Genomic DNA, 22,560 nt, shown 5'->3' on the forward strand with positions numbered 1-22,560 from the left:
CATGTAGAGAAACTAGCCAGGATACTTGTAGGCAGGAAATTAAAAGGTAATTTCTAACCATTAGAGAAGTGAGATTTTGGACAAGCATTCCCATGAGAGTAATTGAGGAAGCAAATAATAAGTTCTAAGATTTTATTAAAAGGATTATAAAATACAGTTGCAAGAGATAGGATGAATTAGGATGGGGAAGAAATATGTCCCCTCATATCCACCGGAGAAAGATATGCACAGCATTATGTGGGACCAATAGATTTGTTAGGGGAGGATCTTTAAGGCATCTTGGTACTTACAGAAGGACTCACATGAACTTCTTAGACTAAACTAGATTACTAAAGACCTATATTTTCATTAATGAAATTTCCTAGGCATCTGACTTACAGTTTTTAAGCATACTTAGAAATATTGCAAGGCTGTCAGGGCTGGGCAGCTCAACATCTTTTTCAAACATAAGCCTGATTTCTTACACAGCCACACTTGAGATACAATGTCAAACCCTTCCTTTTTAAAGCAGATCAAAGATTGGCTGCTCGGTGAACTTGTCTGGCCATGCTCTGCACCTGATCCCTGCAGTCTGACCTATCTTATTAAACTCAATTTCCAGCTCTTTGAGTGAGGGTCTCTCTTGGTTTTGTGTGCAGATGAGGTTGTATTGGGCTCCACATGCCAGTGATAGGAGTGAGACCATGGGTCAGGAGAGGTTTTATGTCTGGGGTGCAGCCGCTGGAGGGATGTGTGCCCTGTGCCTGTATGTATGTGCCTATATGTATGTATGTCTGTGCAGTTGCTAGAAAAGACCAAGCTGGACTAGTAGTAGACAGGACAAAATATTTGGGAGCTGGATATTTGAGCAGCTGTCTTCCTGAGCTGGATACTGAAGAGACCTGAGCATCTCACAGTTTACTACTGGAGGAACCAGGAGGTCCAAGTCGGGTATTGGAAAGACCACAGTGGTTTTGCTACTAGAGAGACCTGCATGTGTGTCAGTCCAGGAGGCAGCTGGGAGGCAGGGGATCGAGGGGCCAGACAGTGGACAAACTGAGCCTGCCCACTGGGCTACCAGTGAGTCTAAGCAGAGGTGCTGGATGGATCCAGCTGTACTACCACTGTAGTAGGCTCTGTAGTGAGGCTCTCTGTGGAGTCTCAAACCTGGGGCTTTCAGCATTGCAGTACTGGGTCTTAACCAGCTGCGCCACGAGAGCCTCACTTTGGAGGCGATGAGCACTAGTAGCACAATAAAGGTAGTACAGTGCTCGGGAGTGAGCTAGTCTGTGGCTGTGAGTTTCACCTTTTATTGGCCCCCTGGTCTTGCACATGCTAAATAGGGGGCCTGCCCTAATTGGGCACAGGTGGATTTGATACTGGCTCACACCCTCTTCTCGGTAATCAGAGACGTCTGATTGCTTTGTTCCACTACAATCTTGAACTGTATTCTTAATTTAAATCAGGTAATATTTAATTGAGTATCAGACAGCCCTTCATTTGGTAACCAGACTTTATTAATTTTTATGGTTTTCAAGCTATTTGTTAATTGTGGGCCAGGTACTCCAGTGTTTTCTGGCCAGGAATTTGTTCTTGTATTGTTGTTCAGATATTGAATTGGCAAAATAAATCTTATTTCAGGAGCCATGCTTATCAATCAGATAACCCCTGGTGCCCTATCAAATTGTCATATACATATATTTGACTACTGAATGACATTTGCTTCCATCAAACTGCTTATAATCTCCAGACCAAGCATACTTTCCGTCATCTTTCTATAAGTGGTTTTAGCCATCAAATCCATTTCAGGGTATTTCAAACTGCCTCAAGTCTTATCTGCCAAAAACACAACAAAAATTTTATAGACCAAGTTATTTTTATGCTGTCTTTCACCTATTCAGAATGTTGATGAAGGAAGTTATTTTTCATATGTTCATCTCCTTTTCCTAGCAAAATGCGTGGACATCGCTTTAAGTTCTTGTACTGACGTTGCCTACACTCAGATGATGTATCCCAATTTTCTGGATCAGAAGTCTCGAGAGGTGATTGAGTACAGCTCTGAGTACCTTCTCATCAGTGTGATCCACAACTTGCTCCAGGGAGAATGCAATCCAGACCTGAGGCTCCTGGGCTGCTCTGTGCTGGCCCCGCAGTGTGAAAAGGACAAAGTTATAAAGCCCTGCAGGCATGCCTGTGAAAACCTGAAAAAAAATTGCCTCCCTGCCTTTGATGCAATAGACATGGCTTGGCCCTACTTCTTAGACTGTGACCGCTTTTTCGTGGGGGAGGAGGAGGGATGTTTTGATCCACTGGCAAAGCTCCGAGGTAAGGGAGGGAGCTCTATGGACACATCTTACTCATCGAGATAAGGAAGGGTCTCCTCTCACTCAGCATGACAAGCCTATGGCACAAAAGTTCTTTGCTTGTCATCTCAGCTTGTCATCTTTATAGACACCTGTAAGGTGTGATTCATTTTTTCCCACCTATTTTAAGCACTTAATTAAACTGTGCTCAAAAAGCACCCATTTCTCTCCCTCATATACAAAGCCCATCAAAAGAGGCAGCTCAGAGAGAAGTATTTGGACTGCCAATGTGCAGTTAGGTAAGCCCTGCCCTGCATGATAGCTGTCTCTATATGTGAAACATTTTATTTTAGAACTGAAACTTTAATGCACATTCATGACTACTTGACAAGTTTAACAACTCATTAAAATAATCTCATTAGTAATTGTCACAGATTTTTGTTTAGATGAAGCAGATCCAGATAGCTGAAGACATAAAAATTTTTCAAAAAAATTAATTTGATTCACCAGATTCAAAGAGAAAAATCTGTACATTTTGTGACTAAAATGTGCTAAGCGTGCTAAAGGGCAAATTATAACTGAAGATCACAAAAAATATTTGTCAGTGTGCATATGCATTGATACGGTTTTGCAAACAAAATATGCTACAATAAACAGTGTAGGATGCACTACACAGATTTAAGGTTTTGATTGCAGCTGTCTTCTCTATATTTCTACTACTGAAAAGGTTACTTTATGGGAAAGTACTGTCATTGATACAGTCCTATAGGCACCATGGTTTTAGTTTCTTTTAAAGTGTTTTACTTACATTTTGCCGTTGCAGGAGAAGTAGATGTGGAAGAAGATTCACCCTCAGACTTGCCAGCAACTTTTATTCAGTTCAAACACCATTCCTACTCCCAAATGGTGAGCACACTGAAGAAGACTGCTTCTAAATGCTCCCATATTGCAACAACTTACAGCATAGGTCGCAGTTTTGATGGGAAGGATCTTTTTGTGATTGAGTTTTCAACCAAGCCTGGACACCATGAGCTGCGTGAGTTATATCAGTGTTGTTCACTTTGCTTCAGGGAACTCCAGGTTACCCATCTGAGTGAAATCAGGTTCTTTTAACAGGATAACACTTAAACTGTAAAAAGTATTCATTCAGAAACATTTCTCCTCCTTTGTTTTCCTGAACTACAGCAGTAGCCAATGATTCACTGTAGCATTTATAGTCCAGTTGCAATTTCCTAACTTTATGACCTCAGTTTATGACCTTAGTTGATGCTCCCTATTCCTAGGTGCATGGCTGTGTACTTGATTGCAGTGATGTTTATTTGTGCCCAGTGTACAAAAAATTTTTTTTGTTACTGACCTGTCCTCTCCATTATCTGCCACCTCCTCAGTTTCCTTTTATGTATCACCGCACCCTCAAACCCTACACACTTCACACAAGTGATGCTTGTGCTTACTCTAAACATGGTCCTTCACATCCTAAAATAAGTGGACCTTATGAGAAAGCCTCAGATGCAGAAGGACATTGACCTCAAGAAAAGGGCTAATGCAGAACAAAAAACAGTCCTCCTGAACAGAAATTCAAGTCACTGCAATATCTGTCAGTGTAACAATGATACCAAAAGTTTATGTTGTAATATGACAGCACCTGAATACATTTAGGATACAGATTCTCACTATTTTACTGCAAACAGCAGTGCTGTTCTCTGTTTTGTAGGTTCTTCAATGAGACAGCAAGGGCCACATTTTTAAATGCTCTAGATTCTTCAAAATGCAGATCAATTCCTTGGGGATTATTAGGTATAATTTCTAGTTACCAGCCCCCAGCTCAGCTATCATACCTGACTAAATCTGCTGGACTGCTATGGCCATTGCTGCAGACCAAGAACCTCAGGTTATTCCTCAGCAGAGAAGGCAGCAAAGACTGGTTTTAGCTTTGGTTATTCTTGACCACACTGCCTTCCACGGTGTAGAGATATTTTGAAATGCCTTTAAACTTGATCAAGACCCCAGTAGATGTCTTTAACAGAGTGATTTATATTACTGTTTCCTAGCACATCATCGTTCCTCTCTTGTGTAAAGAAGTTGCAGGTATCATTTAAAGCTGATACTCCATTTGTCAGGAAAACACAAAGCCTGTGAATTACATTAAATTGAAACTGTAATATGGCATGATAAAAGATGGTAATTTAACACATTACTGAGCATTTCCTTCAAAATCTGTTGCTTCATGCTCAGGATAGCATAAAAGAGGGTGGAAATAGCTATAGAGCTGGAGCTTTTACAGCCTGAACAAGCTGGCATAATAGTTTGGTGCCAGACTCCTCAGTATCTGGTGTTTAGGGCTGTCTGGGATCAAAGATGAAGCTGAAAGGATAGACAGGAAAGGGTGTTCTGCAAAGCACATCTGTTTTCTAGTTTCTATTAATCTCTAAGGAAACATGGAACATGAGAGAGTAACTGCAAGGAACTGTGAAGTTGTTTCAAATAGTCTTATTCCAAGGCTATTTAATCTAAAAGTCACTTTTTATGCATGACCTAACTTCATCTCCAAGCAGAGGGCTAATATATTACACATCTGCAGGTCATATCTAGGAGCTGGCATTGAAGCTGCCCATGGTAAGTAAGAGTGCCAGGGGTGTATTTTGTTCCTTCCCAGCCATGGCTTGACATTTCTGTTTGCAGCTTTCCTCCTTCACGATTAATGAGTCCAGTGAAAGCTCAGAGCAACAACTGCTTCTTATGGATTGGGATCCAGAAAGTATGGACCTAATATTATTGTACACTATTTAAATTGTTGCTGAATGGACTTGTAATGGAGGGAATATTCACCTGGAACTGGTGTGTTACTTACAGGAATGTATGTATTAAATTACTGTAAATAAAACTGACTGATCAGTAAGCTATGTGGATCACTCTGCTTTTGGAAGCAATCCAGATATAACTGAACTGAAGCATCTCATTCCTTCATATTTCACAGTCAAACCAGAATTTAAGTACATTGGCAACATGCATGGAAATGAAGTTGTGGGGAAAGAACTGCTAATATACCTTGCACAGTATCTATGTTCGGAATATCTTCTCGGGAATCCTCGCATCCAGACCTTGATTAATAATACCAGAATTCATCTCTTGCCTTCTCTCAACCCTGATGGATATGAACTGGCAGCAGAAGAGGTAAAACACTTTTTATAAGAAAATGTTCAGTGCTTCATGTCTCTAGAATTCCCCATCAGAAAGGGCAAACTGGGAGAGGAGTGTCACATGTTGGAGAGAAGGTTAATAATCGGCTGGTTTGCTGGTAAGTTGCTTTCCAAAGATGATGTGAACAGAGCTGAGGAAATGAGAATCTTGTTTATAATTTTTGCTGCCTGCATGCGATGACATGGAAATGACTGTGTTACTTTTTCACACACTTACCACTCTCTACTACCAGTTGTAGAATAAAATGCCCACTGACTCACTTTAACAACTTATGTTATTTGATAAGGGAATGTAGTTTAGTACTTCAACTGCTCTTCATCTTGTTGAAGAGCAGGTATAATGAAATGTGAATATTTTCTGTTCTATCATGCTTTAGTAATGAGTGGCAGCTTTCATAATCAGCTGATGTCTGAAGGAGATGTGTGAAAACAAAATCTGTGAAAATTATATGTTGCCTGACATTCATCTTTTCACCTCACTTTTATCACCAGCACCATTTTTAATAGCATGAAAATAGGACGTTTCTTCTTCTGTGTGTCTCATGTGGTGAGCTCTGTCTGTTGTATGAGTCTGGGGAGTTTCATTCTTGCCTTGAAGCTTCAGCTGTATTTTCTTTTTCCCTTCTAACCCACTCTGCATGCTGCTCTGTGCCCAGTTAAGAACCTCCTGTGTTCTTCTCATGAGTCACATCACTGGTGAGTGAAATGCTCCCTGCATGCTGGTTCCTGTGTTAGGGACCATGTGGATAAAAAATGATTAACAAGTGTGGGGTTTTAACAATATAGACATTTTCAGTTTACTTCTTGATTAAAATGGCATTTTCAACCTTCCCACAAAGTGGTATTTTCAGAGAGCAAGTTAATATGAGTGTGGTTTCTGTGTTACACTTTAGGGAGCTGGCTACAATGGATGGGTCATCGGACGACAGACATCTCAGAACTTGGACCTGAACAGAAATTTCCCTGATTTGACATCTGAGGCTTACAGAAGAGCTGGGATACGTGGGGCCCGCCTAGACCACATCCCCATTCCACAGTCCTACTGGTGGGGTAAGGTATGAATTACAGATTTTATAAATCACTTATACTACAGTGCAATTCAGGAATTAAGAATCTGAGATTGCTTGGCCTGGAGTTACTCTCTGGTGATCAGGTTTTATAAGTAGGAATAAACTGAACCTGCTCAGAATTAGCATGAAAAATCCTGGTGCAGGTCTGGCCAAAGAGGCAGGTGTCACAAATCACTGGGAAAATTTGTGGATAATTTGGATTTTAGATTAAGAAGAAATACTTCTAGGAGGGGTGACAAGTGTGTAATGATTCATCATTAGTGATTTAAACTCTGGTAGGATGCTGAAAGACTTTATGGACTTGCTCTTATTGCACTAAGCTCTGCACAGGTTTGATGGAAGAGTGGGTTTTTCCTTGGAAGACATATAAAGGCTTCATGTGAAGTTGTGTGTCATCAGCTTTCCACAAAAAAAAAGATGCTTATAAATGAGAGTAAAAAGCTAGAGTAATGGAAACAGCCTCTGAGGCAGCAGTGATACTAGAAGGGAGTGTTGCACTCATCATCACTAAGTTTTGTGTTGTAGTGTCCAGGAAGGCAAAACTCTGTCCATGCGTTTCTGGCAGTCTGTCAGCCCCTGATGCTGGCAGCTCACATGAGATCTTAATTTCCCTTAAAAGAAAAAAAATACAGAAAGCCAAATCAGTAGTTCTGGTCTTGAGAGCTCCACTTTTGTTCTGCTTTAAACTCATTTTCCTCTAATTCAATTTTAATTGCTAGCACACAGCCTCAGATAGTTTGGGACAGGATTGTTTCAGCATCTGGTTAGCAGAAGATTTGAGAGACCTTACTTCAGTAAACTGCTCTGCTTCAGGTGAGCTCATACAAGGCCACACCTAAACCCCAAAAGCATGGGATTTGCTCTCATGCTGCTCCTGTGTTTTTGTACCCCATTTCAAAATAGTAAAATCTGGATAAAGCATCTCATTTTCTCAGCAGAATGTGCATATGAAGATGCCAGGATGTGAAAAGCTGAGTAATACACATATATTAGGCCACTGATGTTCATCATTACTAATCTCAAGAAGTTTATTCTGTTTTATGCATATAATCATACAGATCCCAGCAAATATCACAAGGTTTCTACATGAGCATAGGTCACAGGCTTAATAGTTTCCAACTTTTTGACTGAATAATGAGAGATAACAGTGAGCTGGGAAATGCAGGTAGGGTTCAGAGCCTCAGATGGGACTGAGCTGGACAATAAAGGGATCTTAGAAGCAAAGGCTGAAGATATATTAGTTTTGGTTCACCTCATTTGTTCATAGTAGTTTTCATGGCTGTACACCTAAGATATCACAGGGTGTACACCTGTAGCTATCCCTGAACACAGCTCCCTTCCATTGAATATCTGTAAATTGTTCCCACAGGACAATCCATATTTATACAGTTAGTCAGGAACCTGCCAGATTTTGTAACATAAAATAATGTTTACTCAGAAAAACATGCTATATCAAAAATAGATAGAAAAAACAGTCTCTGCAAATATGTATTTTTATGTTTCTGGCTTACTGGTAGTCACTGGGCTATTTCAGACCCTCTTGCAGAGCCAATCTCTCATGGTCACAGCTTCTCACTGGGTTCCTGATTTGAAAGCAAGCTTTGTCTTACACTCAACCTGGTCAAGGTTGGCCACTCCATACAATTGCAGGTCTGTTATCTGCCAGGATTTTTCGCCCACCTCAATGCATGTGCTTTCCTGGAGCACTTGCTTACAAGGATTTGCTCCCTGTCTTCAGAAAATGAACTTGCATCCACTGACTTCAGTCCTTGCCTAGGTTGTGAAGCTCAGCAACCAAGCACTGCCACCAGCCTGGCCATAAAGTTATGGTGGCTCAGTGAAATTGTGTCTGTAACATCTCACCAGACAGAGTCATTTCTTTGCATGGCCCTTTGCAGAGTAAGCAGCAAGGTTGCCAGCCCAGCTTGAGAGCTCTTTGATGGGCTGTATCATCCCCTGAGTTACATGCAGATGGACTACAGGAGTGTGTGGCATGCCTAAAAAAGTCATTGAAAACACTTTTGGTTTTCTCTGAAGGTGTCCAGGAAAGCTGTGAGCTTGTCCCATGCTGTATGGACCAGCATGGAACTCTCCAGACTTACTGGTTCGAACTTCCCTGCTCTCTCCTCCAAGTTCTGCTTCTTTTCTGGTCCTCCTGATGGTCTTTGGGATGGTCAGTAGTTGATAGTCACTGGCAGAAGTGATTTTTACAACCATGCATTTAACGTTTTTAGGTGCTGTGCAACATCATAGCAGTTTATAGAGGACTGGATGGAAAGTACCTGACATTTCTCCCACAGTTCCCCCACTGCTGTGGCCAGCTTTGCCCCAGATAGACCCTGAAAGTCACCTTGGGGTGTCTGTCACCACGTGCAAGGGGTCCAGAAGCCTCAGCATGCAACCATCCTCTGAGTTCTGCCTCAGCAAGTGCAGACCCTGGGGTATAAATACATCCCTTCTGAAAATCTTTTCATATTTTTGAAGTAGAGATTGAAATAAGGTAATGGTGCAACATTTCATTCCTCACAGCACCCAACCTCAGGGAAATTCTCAATGCTCTCCTGACCCTGAAATGGGTCCTGAGCTAAACAACACCCAAAGTATCTCCAAATTGGTGTGCTGGGCAGAACAAATGAGGGAATGAATTTGCCAGTGACGGGGATGGCACCACAAAATCTCCTTGATGACTGCAGTTTCACATGGTTCAGAAACCTGTCAGTAAGCATTCCCACAGCCTCGGGTCCCTCTCCTCTGCTGGTGGTATCCCAGGAAAGCCAAAGCAGCTCTCCCATAATGAGCTCCCATTTTGTCAGGCAGATGAACTCATGGCTCTTACAGCAGTTGGCTTTGTGCATGTAAAAGCATTAGATTGGATGTTTCAACACCAGCCTCTCAGCTTTCATTTACTTATTAGTGTTTATTACCTGCCTTATTAAAGTAATTATCTGAGTATTGCAGAGCATTGTATAAAGATCAGAAAATGGAAAGTGGGCTCCCAGCCAATGCCATAAACTCAGGAGAGCTCTTGCCTCCCTGTGACCCTTGCTGTACACTGTGTTTTTTGTAATAAGTGGTCTGAGGGCTCAGACTGAGAGACTTCAGGCTTCATCTGAAATGAAGTCAATTAAATTGGCTTGATTCAAACAGAATTTGGAAGTCTGTGCCAGTGGAGGCTGGCATAGCCTTCAGGAAAATGAGTCTGGTTGCTCTTAAAAGGGGAAAAAAAAAAAAAAAAAAAGGAATCTTTTAAAGTCATGGAGACAGTGACTAATTGCAGTGTAATCAAGAGGAATGAGATTCAGGTTTAAAAAGGGTAGTGGTTATTCCCTGTGCTTATGCAGAAATAGTTTAGCTGTTTTCTAATAGTGCCCTAAATTGTTCTTGAGAGATGGATACTTTAAAATTGATCTCCTTTGACTAAAAAGCAAAAGTCCTGATGAAAAAGAAATCAAAACCCACACAGTCTGCATTAAAGTAAAAGACTATGAATAGTCAGAGGCCAGTGTGACACAGATAGCACCTGAGATCATCCAGTGGAGCTGAACCAGGATGTGCACATTTCAAAGCCTTAATCACTGTACATGATGTCACTGAAATGCTATTAGGGTAAAAATAGTGTCACTGAAACTCCTGATTTTCCAGAACATTCACTTCAGTAAGACATTGGTTCTGTGACAGCCAGGTCTCATGTCTTGTGCAGGTACCTGGTGAGCAAGTTTGAACTAAATTTAGGAGTTCTCTAAGTAAAACTGTGCATTTCACCCTTGCCCACTGAATTGCAAAAGCATCTTAAAAATCTTCTTACTGAAGCCTACGACTGCTGTTTGAAAGCAGGGCTGATTCTGATGTTGGGCAGGCTCTGTGATTGTGCCCCTATACTTGGCAACGGTGAGGTCCCACGCCAAACCCTGTGTTAAGTGTTGGGGCCCTCACTACAAGAACAACACTGGGGTGCTGAAGAGTCCAGAGAAGAGCAACAAAGCTTAAGAACAATTCTTAAAAGTGGTATCTGAGGAAACTGGGGTTGTACAATCTGAAGAAAAGAAGTCTGAGGGGAGACCTTAGAACTTTCTACAGCTACCTGAAAGGCACCCCAGAAAGGTGGGTGTTGGCCTCCCAAGTATCAAGCTATACTACAAGGTGAAATAGCCTCAAATTGTACCAGGGGAGGTTTAGGTTGGCTACTAGGTAAAAATTCTTCTCTGAAAGGGTTGCCAGACACTGGAACAGGGTACCCAGGGAAGTGGTAGAGTCACCATCACTGGAGGGATTTAAAAAGCCTGTAGAGGTGTTTAGTGGTGAATTTATCAGTGCTGGGATAACAGTTGGACTGGATGATATAGAAGGTCTTTTCCAACAAAAGCATTTCTATGATTCTGTAGTTGAACCTTCTTAAATCATTGCAGGTAAAATTTTATTTACACATTACTTTTTTCCTGAAACTCTTTGCCTTCTCCCTCATTGCTGAGAGTTGTGAAACATCCAAGGGGCATCTTTGCTTCATAGTGCTTTTGTCTGCTCCATGACCAAGTTTGTGCTACCTCCTGCATCCCCAAAGCTGTGATTTACCCATAGAAGAATAGGGACTGATCCAAATAAAACAGGAATTACTATTACTGCAACCCTAATGTATAGGTCTGTAGATGTTTTGGTTTGTTTGGTGTTTGTTTTGTGGGTTTTTTCCCTGCCTATTGCTGACTTGATTCACTGTTAGTAGTTGTCAGCTATTTGGGGATCCTGGCTGCCTGATTTTCTAACAGCTGATGGACACAAAGCAAAGAGTGATGCACAATGTTAGTAGCCCTGTACTAACCCCAGACTCTGGACAGAGTCTGTCAGAACAGATCTTGATCGTTTTTTAAAAATCCGCGTTCCTCAGCTTTGCAAGGCGGAGTTCGGGATAGCAGTCTCTGCCATCACTCACGCTTCCCATGGAAACTCCTCAAGGAACGGAGCCTCCCCCTCTCCAGGTCCCTGGCGGGTGTCTGGGCTTGCAGGGACCGTCCACCAGGTGACACTGTTACCCGAGGAATGAACTCACACTGGAGCAGCTCCGGGAAATCGCTCCTTGTAAGGCGGCGGTGCAGGAGCCGCCTCCATGCCGGGAGCGGTGGGCGGGCGTCTGAGCATCCCTGGGAATCCCGTCCCACTCCCTTAGCAGCTGTTGCTAAGCATGGAATGTCAGAGAGACAAATTTTGGGACTTAACCTGCAGTCCACAGCAGGTAAACTGCAGTCACTGCTGCCCTTTGTATGCATTAGTTTTCATTTATTTGCTGATGAACCTGGACCAAAGGATAGAAAACGAAAGGGTGTGGTTCCAGCAAGTGCTGAGAGTCACAAATTGATCCCTGCATTCCCTCTTATCCATCCAAAGTCAATCCAGACTCAGAAATGAAATTAAACAAGGAGTTTGCAAACAGTGCCACAACATCAGGATTTTCCAAATCTAAATTGCTGCCATCATCACATTGAACTGGTGAAAATGTCAGTGTAATAAAATTTGATTCCTCTGGTTTTTTAATTGGTTTTTTGTAGGGTTTTTTGTTTGTTTGTTTTGCTTTTTGTTTGTTTTGCTTTTTGTTTGTTTTTGGTTTTGTTTTTGTTTTTGTTTTTCCCTTTACAGTGAACAGAGTGTCTCATCTATTCCCTGGAGAAAACTGGCACTCTTCCTCCATTAGCTTTTGGGAAAGAAGAGCCCAGAAGCCTCATGGTTCTCCTGACTGACACATTCCCTTCTTCGCTGGCCCAGGATCAAATCCCTTCTGAGCTGCATGACTACTCATAGATTTTTTTTATTTCTGGATTTCAGGTGGCCCCTGAGACAAAAGCAGTCATGAAGTGGTTGAGGTCAATCCCGTTTGTGCTCTCTGCCAGCCTCCATGGGGGTGAACTGGTTGTCACCTATCCTTATGATTATTCAAGGCATCCTATGGAAGAAAAAATGTTCTCCCCCACACCTGATGAGAAGGTAACATTGGGTTTGCAGGATGAGCATATCAGTATAGTTTCCACATGTGGAGCTATGGAAGCTTTTTCTTTTATTTAAATAAATTTAAATTTATTTAGAATGTATGCAGGTATGTATATGTGTACATGTATGTATTCAATATGTAATAAATAATGTTTTTATATAATGCATGTATATACACATATTTATAATATGATTTATAAAAAATAATGGGCTTTAAAATATAGGGTCTTTCACTCAGTATCAGCTTGACCTGTAAATATTTACCAATGTTTTGTGAGGCCAAACATGATTTGACAAGGTCCAGGTTAGGAAAATCCAGGCTTTTACTACTTAAATGTTGAAGGCTATGATATTTTAACCACTGATTTCCAGAAGAAAAGGAACAAGCCTGACCAGCAGTATTATTTCCTGTTAAAATATGTAGGGGGAGAAAAAAAAAAAGTCTGGCTGCCATATGGTGGCAGCCTTGTTACATTTATTCCAGGTCAAATGAACAGGAATGGTTTTTCATTCTCTGTCCCTGGAAAGTTCCACAATTGGGAATCACTGTAAATCTTCTGTGAAATTTTTTGCCATCTTTCTTATTTCCCTTTGGTTTCCTCAATCTAGTATTCGTTGCTAACAAGCCCATTAGGAGAACAGCTAATTTTTCAGCCTTCTAGGGTGTGTTAAAATTGCCTGTGATCTCTTAAGAAGATCTCTTACTGTTCATTATATAATGAACAGTAGTTGAAAATAGTTGGTATTTCAGTTGAAGCATCTTTGAGGGTCCCTATGGGCTGACTTCTTCTAAAGTGGCAGCTCTTACCACCACCTATTAAATATTTATGACTATTAAACACTTTCTATATAAATAATTTTTTTCTGAGTTGTACAGTATTTACTGACTGTACCTATGTGGAAATAATTTAGCAGGGAAATAGCCCAGACACAGCCCAGACACTGCCCAGACACAGTAAAAAGCCCATGAAAGAAATGTCTGGTGGATGGTATTGAAAGCTACAGAAGCTCTTGGTGAGGACTAAGGGAAATCCTAAACTTGGGCTCTTATATCCCATCATCTGGGCTAGGGATATCCTGCTTTGTGTGTAGACGGTGAAGGAATATGGGCATGTGTGCCTTACCAAGCAGTTCACCTGAGGGGTGGAGGGGCAGCAGTCCCTCCCTCATCCCCAGTCAGGGGAGTTTTGGGAAAAACATCACAGTTACACAGACAAAATGCTCCATCCCAATGCAGTGCGCATCTTGGCAAGCCCTGATAGCATCCCTGGTTTGCCCCAGGACCTCACACTGGTGGCTGCTGCACAGTCAGTGGCTGCAAAGCTGAGGAAGATCACTACAATCATACAGGGGAAGGCTGGGGGTGTTCTCAGTTAAAAACAAATTTTCAAATGGGCACAGGATACTTAACAACACTGTCAGTATCTCCTTAATTTTTGCCCAGAATGTTATAAAGCCTGTACCTGTGAAGTGACCTGCATTTAAGTATTGTCATCGTCAGCTTCTGCTGCCAGGATACCTGCATCCTGAAATACAGCATCCTCTTTTAGCTGCCATACATTAGCCATAAAATTTGTTCTGACTGCTAACCTGTTGAATTTGCCGTGCGAGGGGAAAGAAGGCAAGTTTCACCCTGCACCCCAGGGTGAAATGCTGCAGTGCAGATAAAGGCTAGAGATTAAAAAGTCAAATTCTACAAGTACATTCAAACCAAATTGTGCTGTTTGAAAATGTTTCTGGGTGCTGCCATCTCCCCCATGGTGTGTGTGGTAGCACAAGGACTCAAAATACTGCAGATTTCAAGGCTCTTTAACCTGCATTGCAACCTGGGCTGGTACCTGCTAGGACTCAAAACTGGACCATTTCCTTAGACTCACATCCTCATAACAGAAAGGAGGTGGGGGATTTCTGTACAATTTTGGAGTAAACATTGGAGAAAACTGCAGATTACTGCCATTTCTTCTATCTTTACTCCGTGTACTTGTCACTTTTCCTTTCTTCGTTGTGACTTTTCTGCTCTTCATCAGCATCAACGCTTAGGAAATCAGTGGTGACATTCTCCATTGCCACATCCTATCCTTTACTTTTTAGGAATGGTTTCTGTCCCACAAAGAAGAAACTGTCATGCAGATCAAACTGGCAGGTTGTCCTGTGTGAGTGATAGGTGCAAAGCAAACTGACACTGTCTGTTTTATACTGCTGCAGCCAATGCAGACTGCCAATGCAGACTGCCAATGCAGTCTGGTTGGGATGATGCTGATGTAGGTGGTTTTGATTGTGTAAAAATAGCAAGAGCTAAAACATTAACCACAAAAACATTCATCTTTAAAACCTGGGACTTGTACAGCAGAAAAAGCCCTCTACTCCTGCCCTGGGTGACAGGTTGAAGTCAAGTATCACAAAATTCACAGGTATTTAGTATTATCTCTGGATAAATGTATTGGTTTCCAGAGAAGGACCTTGTAGGAGAAAACAAGTGGAAGCTTCCTGGCTAAATATCCTTGCATGGAGGCACATTCCCTCCATCAGCCCTGAGGACACTGGTGGCTTGGGACAGCAATAGTTACTAGGAGAAACAACATTTACAGTCTGTAGAAATAAATTAATTTCAAACCCTTTTGTTACAGATGTTTAAAATGCTGGCTAAAGCCTATGCAGATGCACATCCAGTCATCTCAGACAAATCTGAACTTCGTTGTGGTGGAAATTTTGTAAAACGTGGAGGTATTATAAATGGTGCTGAGTGGTACAGCTTCACTGGAGGTAAAACCATTTTGTCATTCTATCAAGAGAGGTAAAACCTCTATTTGACCTTTGTGAGACACAGAGGTTTGAAAGAAATAATTTTATCCATTTCTGTATAGTTTTTCTTCTGAAAACTATATCCAGTGTCTTTTGTACAGAAACAGTTTTGAACATACTAATGGCCAAAGGTCATTTCTTTGCTGCTGACCCTTAACAATCACCTTTGATACAGGCTGTTTATCCAGTTACCATGATTAACCAATCCTTATCTCTTTATTGCTACTTCTTGGTCAGGTGATGTGTAATTTAAAATTATGGGGGTTTTTTTGCCTGCAAGGGGTGTCATTGTCATTAGTTAATTATGGTTGAAATGAGTTGTAGAATTTGGAATTTGTTGAACATTTTTTAAATATTGGCCATTTACACTCTTTACTATATGCATATCCACATGCACAGGGATTGCATCCAGCTGACATGAAGCAGCAAAGCTCCAGTTAAGGGTTAAACAGCTTTGTCATGTTCTCTCCTTTTTGTTTTTAAACCTTTAGGCATGGCAGACTTTAATTATCTTCACACAAATTGCTTTGAAGTTACTGTGGAGGTAGGATGTGAAAAGTTTCCTCTGGAGGAAGAACTGTTTACAATCTGGCATGAAAACAGAGATGCTCTTCTGAATTACATGGAAATGGTACAGCTCTGCTTTTATAGACCTTTGTGCTTATGGTTTTTCTTCTTCATTTTGTGTCAATATTCACTTCTTTACTGTTTCCTTAGTTAGTTGTCAGCAAGATAGCACCAATTCAATCATCACCTTTCACTTGGGATCCCAGTGCCTCAGTTTGTCTGGTAGGATACACAGATAATATTTTGCTGATCTGGCAGGTGTATTGGAGACTGACTGTAAAGTCTTCAAAACAGTGAAAAAAGGAATTTTCTGTAAATACTGTGTGCACCATTATAAATCAACCATCCAAATTTTAATGCAAGAGAAAACCAACATATTCAGAAAAATAGGAATCAATTTTTCTCTTAAAAATAAACTAACAGGATTTACTTTCCAGAGAGCTTCTTGGAACTGTCTGCTTTCCATATTCCATGATTGTGGTCCAAACCCTACAGAACAGCAGCTGAAACTCAGCTTGGCTGAAACTCAGAGGTTCTAAGTATCTTGCTAGACATGCCTTTTTTGCATTTTCCAGCTTAATTTCTCGATGAAAGTAGTTAAGAAGGTCTGAAGCCTGATCTTTTAAAGGAACAACTCTGAAGTCTTTGAGCTTTAAACCAAGCCATTTAGAAGTCATTTTTAATAATAAATTTAAGCTCAGCAAAAACAAATACCTCACTGACAATAAGTAAGTGAGCACAGAAACAGAATTTGCTCATCTTTCTCTTAGCCATTAGTAGATTAGCTTTGTGTCATGCCTTATTTTGATAGAGCATGCAGTAATTTAAAATTGTTAGGAGTGTTTTTATGGCTTTTCTAAGCAACCCCTTGCTACTTGTGGTAAGTATTATCATTCAATAAAGTCTACAGTACAGACCACCAAACTCATTTCATTTTACAGCTGTCTGATGAAAATGAGTTTTAGTGAATCCAAATGGAGCTGGGTTGAATCCATATATATTGCACTTGAAGTCTTCAAGATGTAAAGATTTTTATAGTGTGAGACACTGTAGAAGTCTGTGCTGGAAAAGCTTTTGAGTAAATGCAGGGCAGCAAGCAAAGCAACTTTGTAGATAAGGATGACTGAATTACTCCTGATAAGGATTAAGTCTGCCATAACCAATTCAAACTTCTCTTATTCTGATATATACCAGGCTGTTTGGTGTGTGTACAAATCTACTTGACTGACAGAGAAGTAGAATTCATTTTCATAAATGCTGATCTCCACATCACAAGTGGTATGAAAACCACTTCCAAATGTAGAAACACTCTTCCAAATGTATGTTGCACAGACTTGAGGCAAACCCAAACATATTACATTTACTAAAGCAAAACAAACTTTGTTAAAGAACTTTCAATTTTGTCATTTTGATCCTGTCATCTTGTAATTGCAAAATTATTATTGAAGTTGGATGAGATCATAGTACTTGAATATGTCTACATGGTAAATTAAATTTGAGCCTGAGATGACACTTTTGACCCTATTTACCTTCTATCCATATGACAAATCCTCAAGACTATGCTGAAAAGCAAATTGCAGTGCTTCATCATAATAGTTTGTAAGGGATGGTTTTCAAGTCCTTATACTGTTACTCCTAAACCCTCCAATAAATAGCTTCAATCAGTAGTGAATGGGTAATTAGCAGAAGCAGTGACAACATAGTCTCACCTTAAGTAAAAAACTATTTTCACTAGACTAGACTTTTTTTTCCTGCTTCATATTAAGAATTACCATAAAGTTGGATATTTTCATGTTTATTTTTAAACATCTCTATATTCCAACAAAAATCAGACACAGTTTTCCATTGTTTTGATGCTTTGTTCTGGGGGTTTTTTTTTGGTTTTTTTTTTGGCAAAGAATAATGAGGAGGAAAAATGGGAACTAGAGAAAAAAAGGTGTGGGGAGAGGAAAGAATGGCTCAAGTTGATCATAGCAGTTCAAGGGAAAAATCAAAATGGAATAACTTTTCATTTAAAAAGGTCAGATAAATTTTCCAGTAGAAAATGTTTTGACTTCAGAATGTTGCAAAAAAATGAAGATTAAGAAATTCAGTGTTTAAATACTTGGGTTTTTTTCTTGTTTTGTTCCGTTGAACTTCAAGTACAGTTAGTTGTTTGTGCACCTCCTTCTATGTCAGAATTCACACTACACTTTGGTTTGTCACCAACCATGTTTCTCATCAAGCAGCTGGGTTCTGTGTTTGTAGAGAAGGGGAAAAGGATATCATACACACTGCTGTCATGGCATTCTGACACATAGTGAAGTGTAGGCAGCAAGGTGACGATGAGTCCCAAGTAGCTAGAGAATTCCTTCTATTGATAATGCCAAAGAATAATAATAATTAGTAATCTTATTAAATATTATCTATTGATTAATTGCATCAGTGTATTTGAGAATTAACAAATATTGTGTTAAAGTTCTACATTAAATAATACTGATATAGAAGTAGCAATCTTATTTTATTCTTCTGCCCTACTTCTGTAACTGTGTCTATCACAGGACATTTGTTCAGATTTCGTTTTTTATCTCTAGATGCAGTGAAATCAAATGAAAGCTATATATTTCAACTAATGTTAAAGACCTGCTTTCTTTATACAACCCACATTAATTGATTCTACTGCCAGGATGGCAGTACATTGTTTGCTAAGTGGTGCTGTCTGACACCTAATAATTTTGTTTGATTCTGATTTATTTCACACGTCTTTTAGTGTTGCACTTTGAATAGATTAAAGGACCATTGCTTCATGCTGAATTAGCTTCACTCATAGCACCAGCAATGCATTCAGAGTGTTTTTTAAAGCCTTAACTTTTCATTTCTTTGTGATGTTCAGAAACAGTCTTTAATCACTGTGGTTAGATCAAGAGATGTCAGAGGTCTGTGCAGGAAAGGGATGCTTAATGCAGAGCCACATACCAAGCCTCCCTTGCTTCCTTTCCCTCAAAAAAAATCTCTCAAAATGCGATGAGGATGTGATCTGAAGGGGTATTAGCATCCAAGAGCCCCTATGATGGGTCCAACCTCCCACAGGTTGTTTCCTCTCTGTAGGGATTTCCTTGTAGAAGGTGAAGAGGTGATACTGTAATAAATTATTCTCATCTAAATTTGCTTTGTTTTTCCAGGTTCACCAGGGGATAAAAGGAATTGTGTCTGATAAGTTTGGAAACCCAATTAAAAATGCTCGTATTTCAGTCAGGGGCATCCAGCACGATGTCACCACAGGTAACATTTTCAGTTGAAGCTTTTTGCTGGGGAAGGATGATGGCACTGAGAACTTGATCTGCAAAAGTCTTGCATTTGATAGAAATGGCACCTTAGTGGAGAACTTATGGCTCAGCTGTGTGGTTTTTTTGTAGAATATCAAAAGAAAAGGCCTGTCAAACTGGCTGTTGAGTCTGCCATGCCTCTGGGATGACAGAGTCCTTGCTGTTAAAACTTCCACCCGAAGTTGCCAGCTGTCCACCAAAGCATGTGCATCTTCAATAAGATTTAGAAATCCACCTTGATGTTTCATGTTTAGAGGATTCTGGAAGTTGTCCTGCTGCGGGACAGAGAGAATTTTGTCTTGTAACTCTGCATGTGGAATGGAGGGCCCTGATACTTGAAATATTGTAAGCAAGAGGTGTAGGTGTTCACACTGATTTTAGCAACAGGGATAACTGCACTCATTGAATAGCAGGCAACCTATTTTGCTCATGTGGAAAAGCATAAATACATGCAATTTTGGGGCAATAATTAACTGCAATAATTAACTGCAAAATACTAGAATGCTGAATTATGCTCACTTCATATTTGTCGCCAGCTGGTAAATACATAGTGAGGCACAGGCAACTGTTAATTTTCACAGTCATAAAGTTCTGAGCTTTTAGGCTCTCACTGAAATCAATGCTCTCATTTTATTATTGATTTCAGTGAGAACAGGGTAGGAGTGCAAAACAGAAGACATGAATGGTTACACTTTGCTCTAATGATAGTTGTAGAATCAATTCAGAAAGCCAGAATGGTTTATAATGTAGTGGATGCTTTCCAGCTTTCAAAAAACCCTAACATTAGAGGGGATACAATAGTGGAGATGATACAGATTCTTGAGGCTGGTGGGAGACTCTGGCAGGAATTAGGGTCTCTTTGAAGCTCCTTCCCAGACAATAACTTTCAGTGGACCTTTAAAGAATTAAGAATGTAATGAAAAATGTGTTTTCATCAAAGGAAAAAGGAGTATTTCTTCTTGAGTTAGGTGTGGCTAAGGATGTCATATGAATGTCTTAATTTCAGTGTCAAAAAAAGACTAAGTTCCATGAGAAAGTCACATTAATTAAACGTAAACTGATAAGAAATTTACCATTCAAAATAAAGGAAATATGAAATGAAAAATCAATACTCTGTTTTAAAACTCCCTGCTTTTGCCTGCAGTCTCTAATCTTCAGCTGGAGGAAATTTTCCCCCATTTTACACTAATGGCAATTTATACCATCTGCAGTTCTGACTCTGTAGTCTTAAGGAGCTATACTGCCTGCAAAGTGATGGAATGTAATATAATAAAAGGGGGGATTTCTTAGCTCTTTAGACACGGTATAAGTACATTGCAGTTTGAATTCTGCTATCACTTTCCTAATTTTCATGTAGTTTTAAAATAATTTAATTTCTTCTAAGTTATTCCTTGTACCCCTGGGAAAGCAGCATGAAGGAAAGCTGCTCCCCCCTGTGCTACAGGCACAGCAGTTATTTTGCATGTGGATTTTACTCCATTAGCTCCCAAATGCCAGATTTTCACAGGTGGAGTCTCTCTAGTTTGCATCTGAACAAATCTCCATTCGAGTTTGCAAAACTCCGTTTGAGTTTGCACCTGAACTTTTTTTTTTTTTCCAAATCTGACTCAAAAGCCGAGATCCTTTTGAAACCTACACCTGAAACACCCGTGAGTGTAAGGATGTCCCTATGAAAACTGCAGGGCTGAAAATTAACTCCATTTTCTCCTGCCTTTACCTTTCCTTAAGCTGCTGATGGAGACTACTGGCGGCTCCTGCCCCCAGGGACGTACATGGTCAGCGCCCAGGCGTTGGGGTACAGCCGGGTGATGAAGAGGGTCACCCTTCCCAACAGGACGAAACGGGCCGGCCGCGTCGACTTCGTACTCCGACCCCTTGAGCCCTGGCCCAACAAGCTCCTCCGACGCTCCATGGAAGAAACCCACGACCCCTACGACCCCCTGGAACTTTTCGACCCTCACACCCAACATGGGCAGCCCGAGGCAGGAGGTGGGGCTGAGGCAGGCAGAGAGAAGCCCTGGTGGTGGTCTTACTTCAGCTCTCTAGACCTGCACAAACCACTTTGGCTGCTCAAGCAGCGCTGAAGGGCACCCCAGGGCATCCTGAGGCATCCTGGGGCATCCCGGGGCTCTGCTCACCTTGCTCCCCCAAGCTGCCTTTCCACCCTGCTCCAGACACCCACACTGCTCTTGGCAATATTTAAATCTGTTTCGTTTAAAAGTCATTTCACAATGTTAATTCAAACCTGCTTGCTGCTTTTGTTTTCTCCTCACACACAGCTGAGTGTGTTCACGTGGTTTTATATATTAAAAACAATGGTGCTGCACACCCCTTCAAAGGCCAGGTTTTCTGCAGTTTTTTTCTTGGTAACGCTATATACTTTTGCCTATGCACTTAATCATCACATTCATTATTTATTAGGTTCTAAGTTCCAGCAGGAAAATATTCCTGATCCCTTAATGCATTTCTGTATGTGTCTTAACACATTTATGACTATATACTAAAACCAATTTTCTGAAACATTACAAAACTATTTTCTTTCTTCTTTTTACATAAAATTAACATACTAAATTCATTTCATTAGCTCTTCTAATAGAGCTCACAATAATTTTTTCTAAAATCCATTATGTGATATTAGCATTGATTTTGGACAGAAGAAGAAAATGATTAGCAATTAGGAATTGGGAAATTAATTTGAATCTGAATAAGTAACATGTTTAGTAGAATGGAATGCTCATTGGCAGATCAATATCAATAATAACACGTTTTCCCAAGAAAAATTTCAGAAGTTATCCTTCAAAGACATAGGTATTAAAACTCTTGAATCTTGGCAGCCGTCTTCCTTTGAAATCTCTTGCACCATGAGTGTGTTCATCAAATCAAGAAAAGGCTCAGAAGGTAAACTGCATTCCACGGAGTCTGAATAACCAATCTTCATGTTGTTTAAATGTCAGTATCATTTGAACATTTTTAATCTGCTAATCAAATAGATTCTATTTCAGCAAAATACTGGAAAATACTTCAACTGCTAGAAATGCACGTCCTATGATGTAGAAAAATACATGAGATAATTAATGAGGAATTGGTGCTAAAATGTGACTTATTACATTAAAGCTGTTAAAATCATGCATTGTTTTGAGTCAACACACTTGTTAATGAAGCCATTAGAAGCCATTAGACATCTTTGGTAGACACCAAAGAAATCATGAACTTCTTTTCAAGGTAGTTGGGTAAAGCTAGGTGAATAGTAGTCTTCTCTCAGATATCAGATGTAAAGTTTTTAGGGTAATGCAAAAAAAAAAAAAAAAAATCCTTAATTTTTACGACATGCAAAGGCCCTGACTTCCTTTTGGCTTGAACT

General features: G+C 40.3%; 1 protein-coding gene across 1 annotated transcript in view; it reads left to right on the plus strand.

The window, feature by feature from the left end:
• The window catches only part of CPZ (carboxypeptidase Z), a 33,919-nt gene extending 12,365 nt beyond the window's left edge, over positions 1 to 21,554 (plus strand). The window contains exons 3-11 of the mRNA XM_008501819.2: positions 1,930 to 2,304; positions 3,106 to 3,318; positions 5,260 to 5,456; positions 6,376 to 6,537; positions 12,364 to 12,522; positions 15,153 to 15,288; positions 15,819 to 15,958; positions 19,056 to 19,155; positions 20,928 to 21,554. Of these exons, the coding sequence (XP_008500041.1) occupies positions 1,930 to 2,304; positions 3,106 to 3,318; positions 5,260 to 5,456; positions 6,376 to 6,537; positions 12,364 to 12,522; positions 15,153 to 15,288; positions 15,819 to 15,958; positions 19,056 to 19,155; positions 20,928 to 21,283 (1,838 nt within the window). The 3' untranslated portion in view covers positions 21,284 to 21,554. The remainder of the gene's footprint in view (positions 1 to 1,929; positions 2,305 to 3,105; positions 3,319 to 5,259; positions 5,457 to 6,375; positions 6,538 to 12,363; positions 12,523 to 15,152; positions 15,289 to 15,818; positions 15,959 to 19,055; positions 19,156 to 20,927) is intronic.
• The last annotated feature ends 1,006 nt before the right edge of the window (positions 21,555 to 22,560 follow it).

This window comes from Calypte anna, chromosome 4B, assembly GCF_003957555.1.
Source record: "Calypte anna isolate BGI_N300 chromosome 4B, bCalAnn1_v1.p, whole genome shotgun sequence".
In the NCBI taxonomy this organism is placed as follows: domain Eukaryota; kingdom Metazoa; phylum Chordata; class Aves; order Apodiformes; family Trochilidae; genus Calypte; species Calypte anna.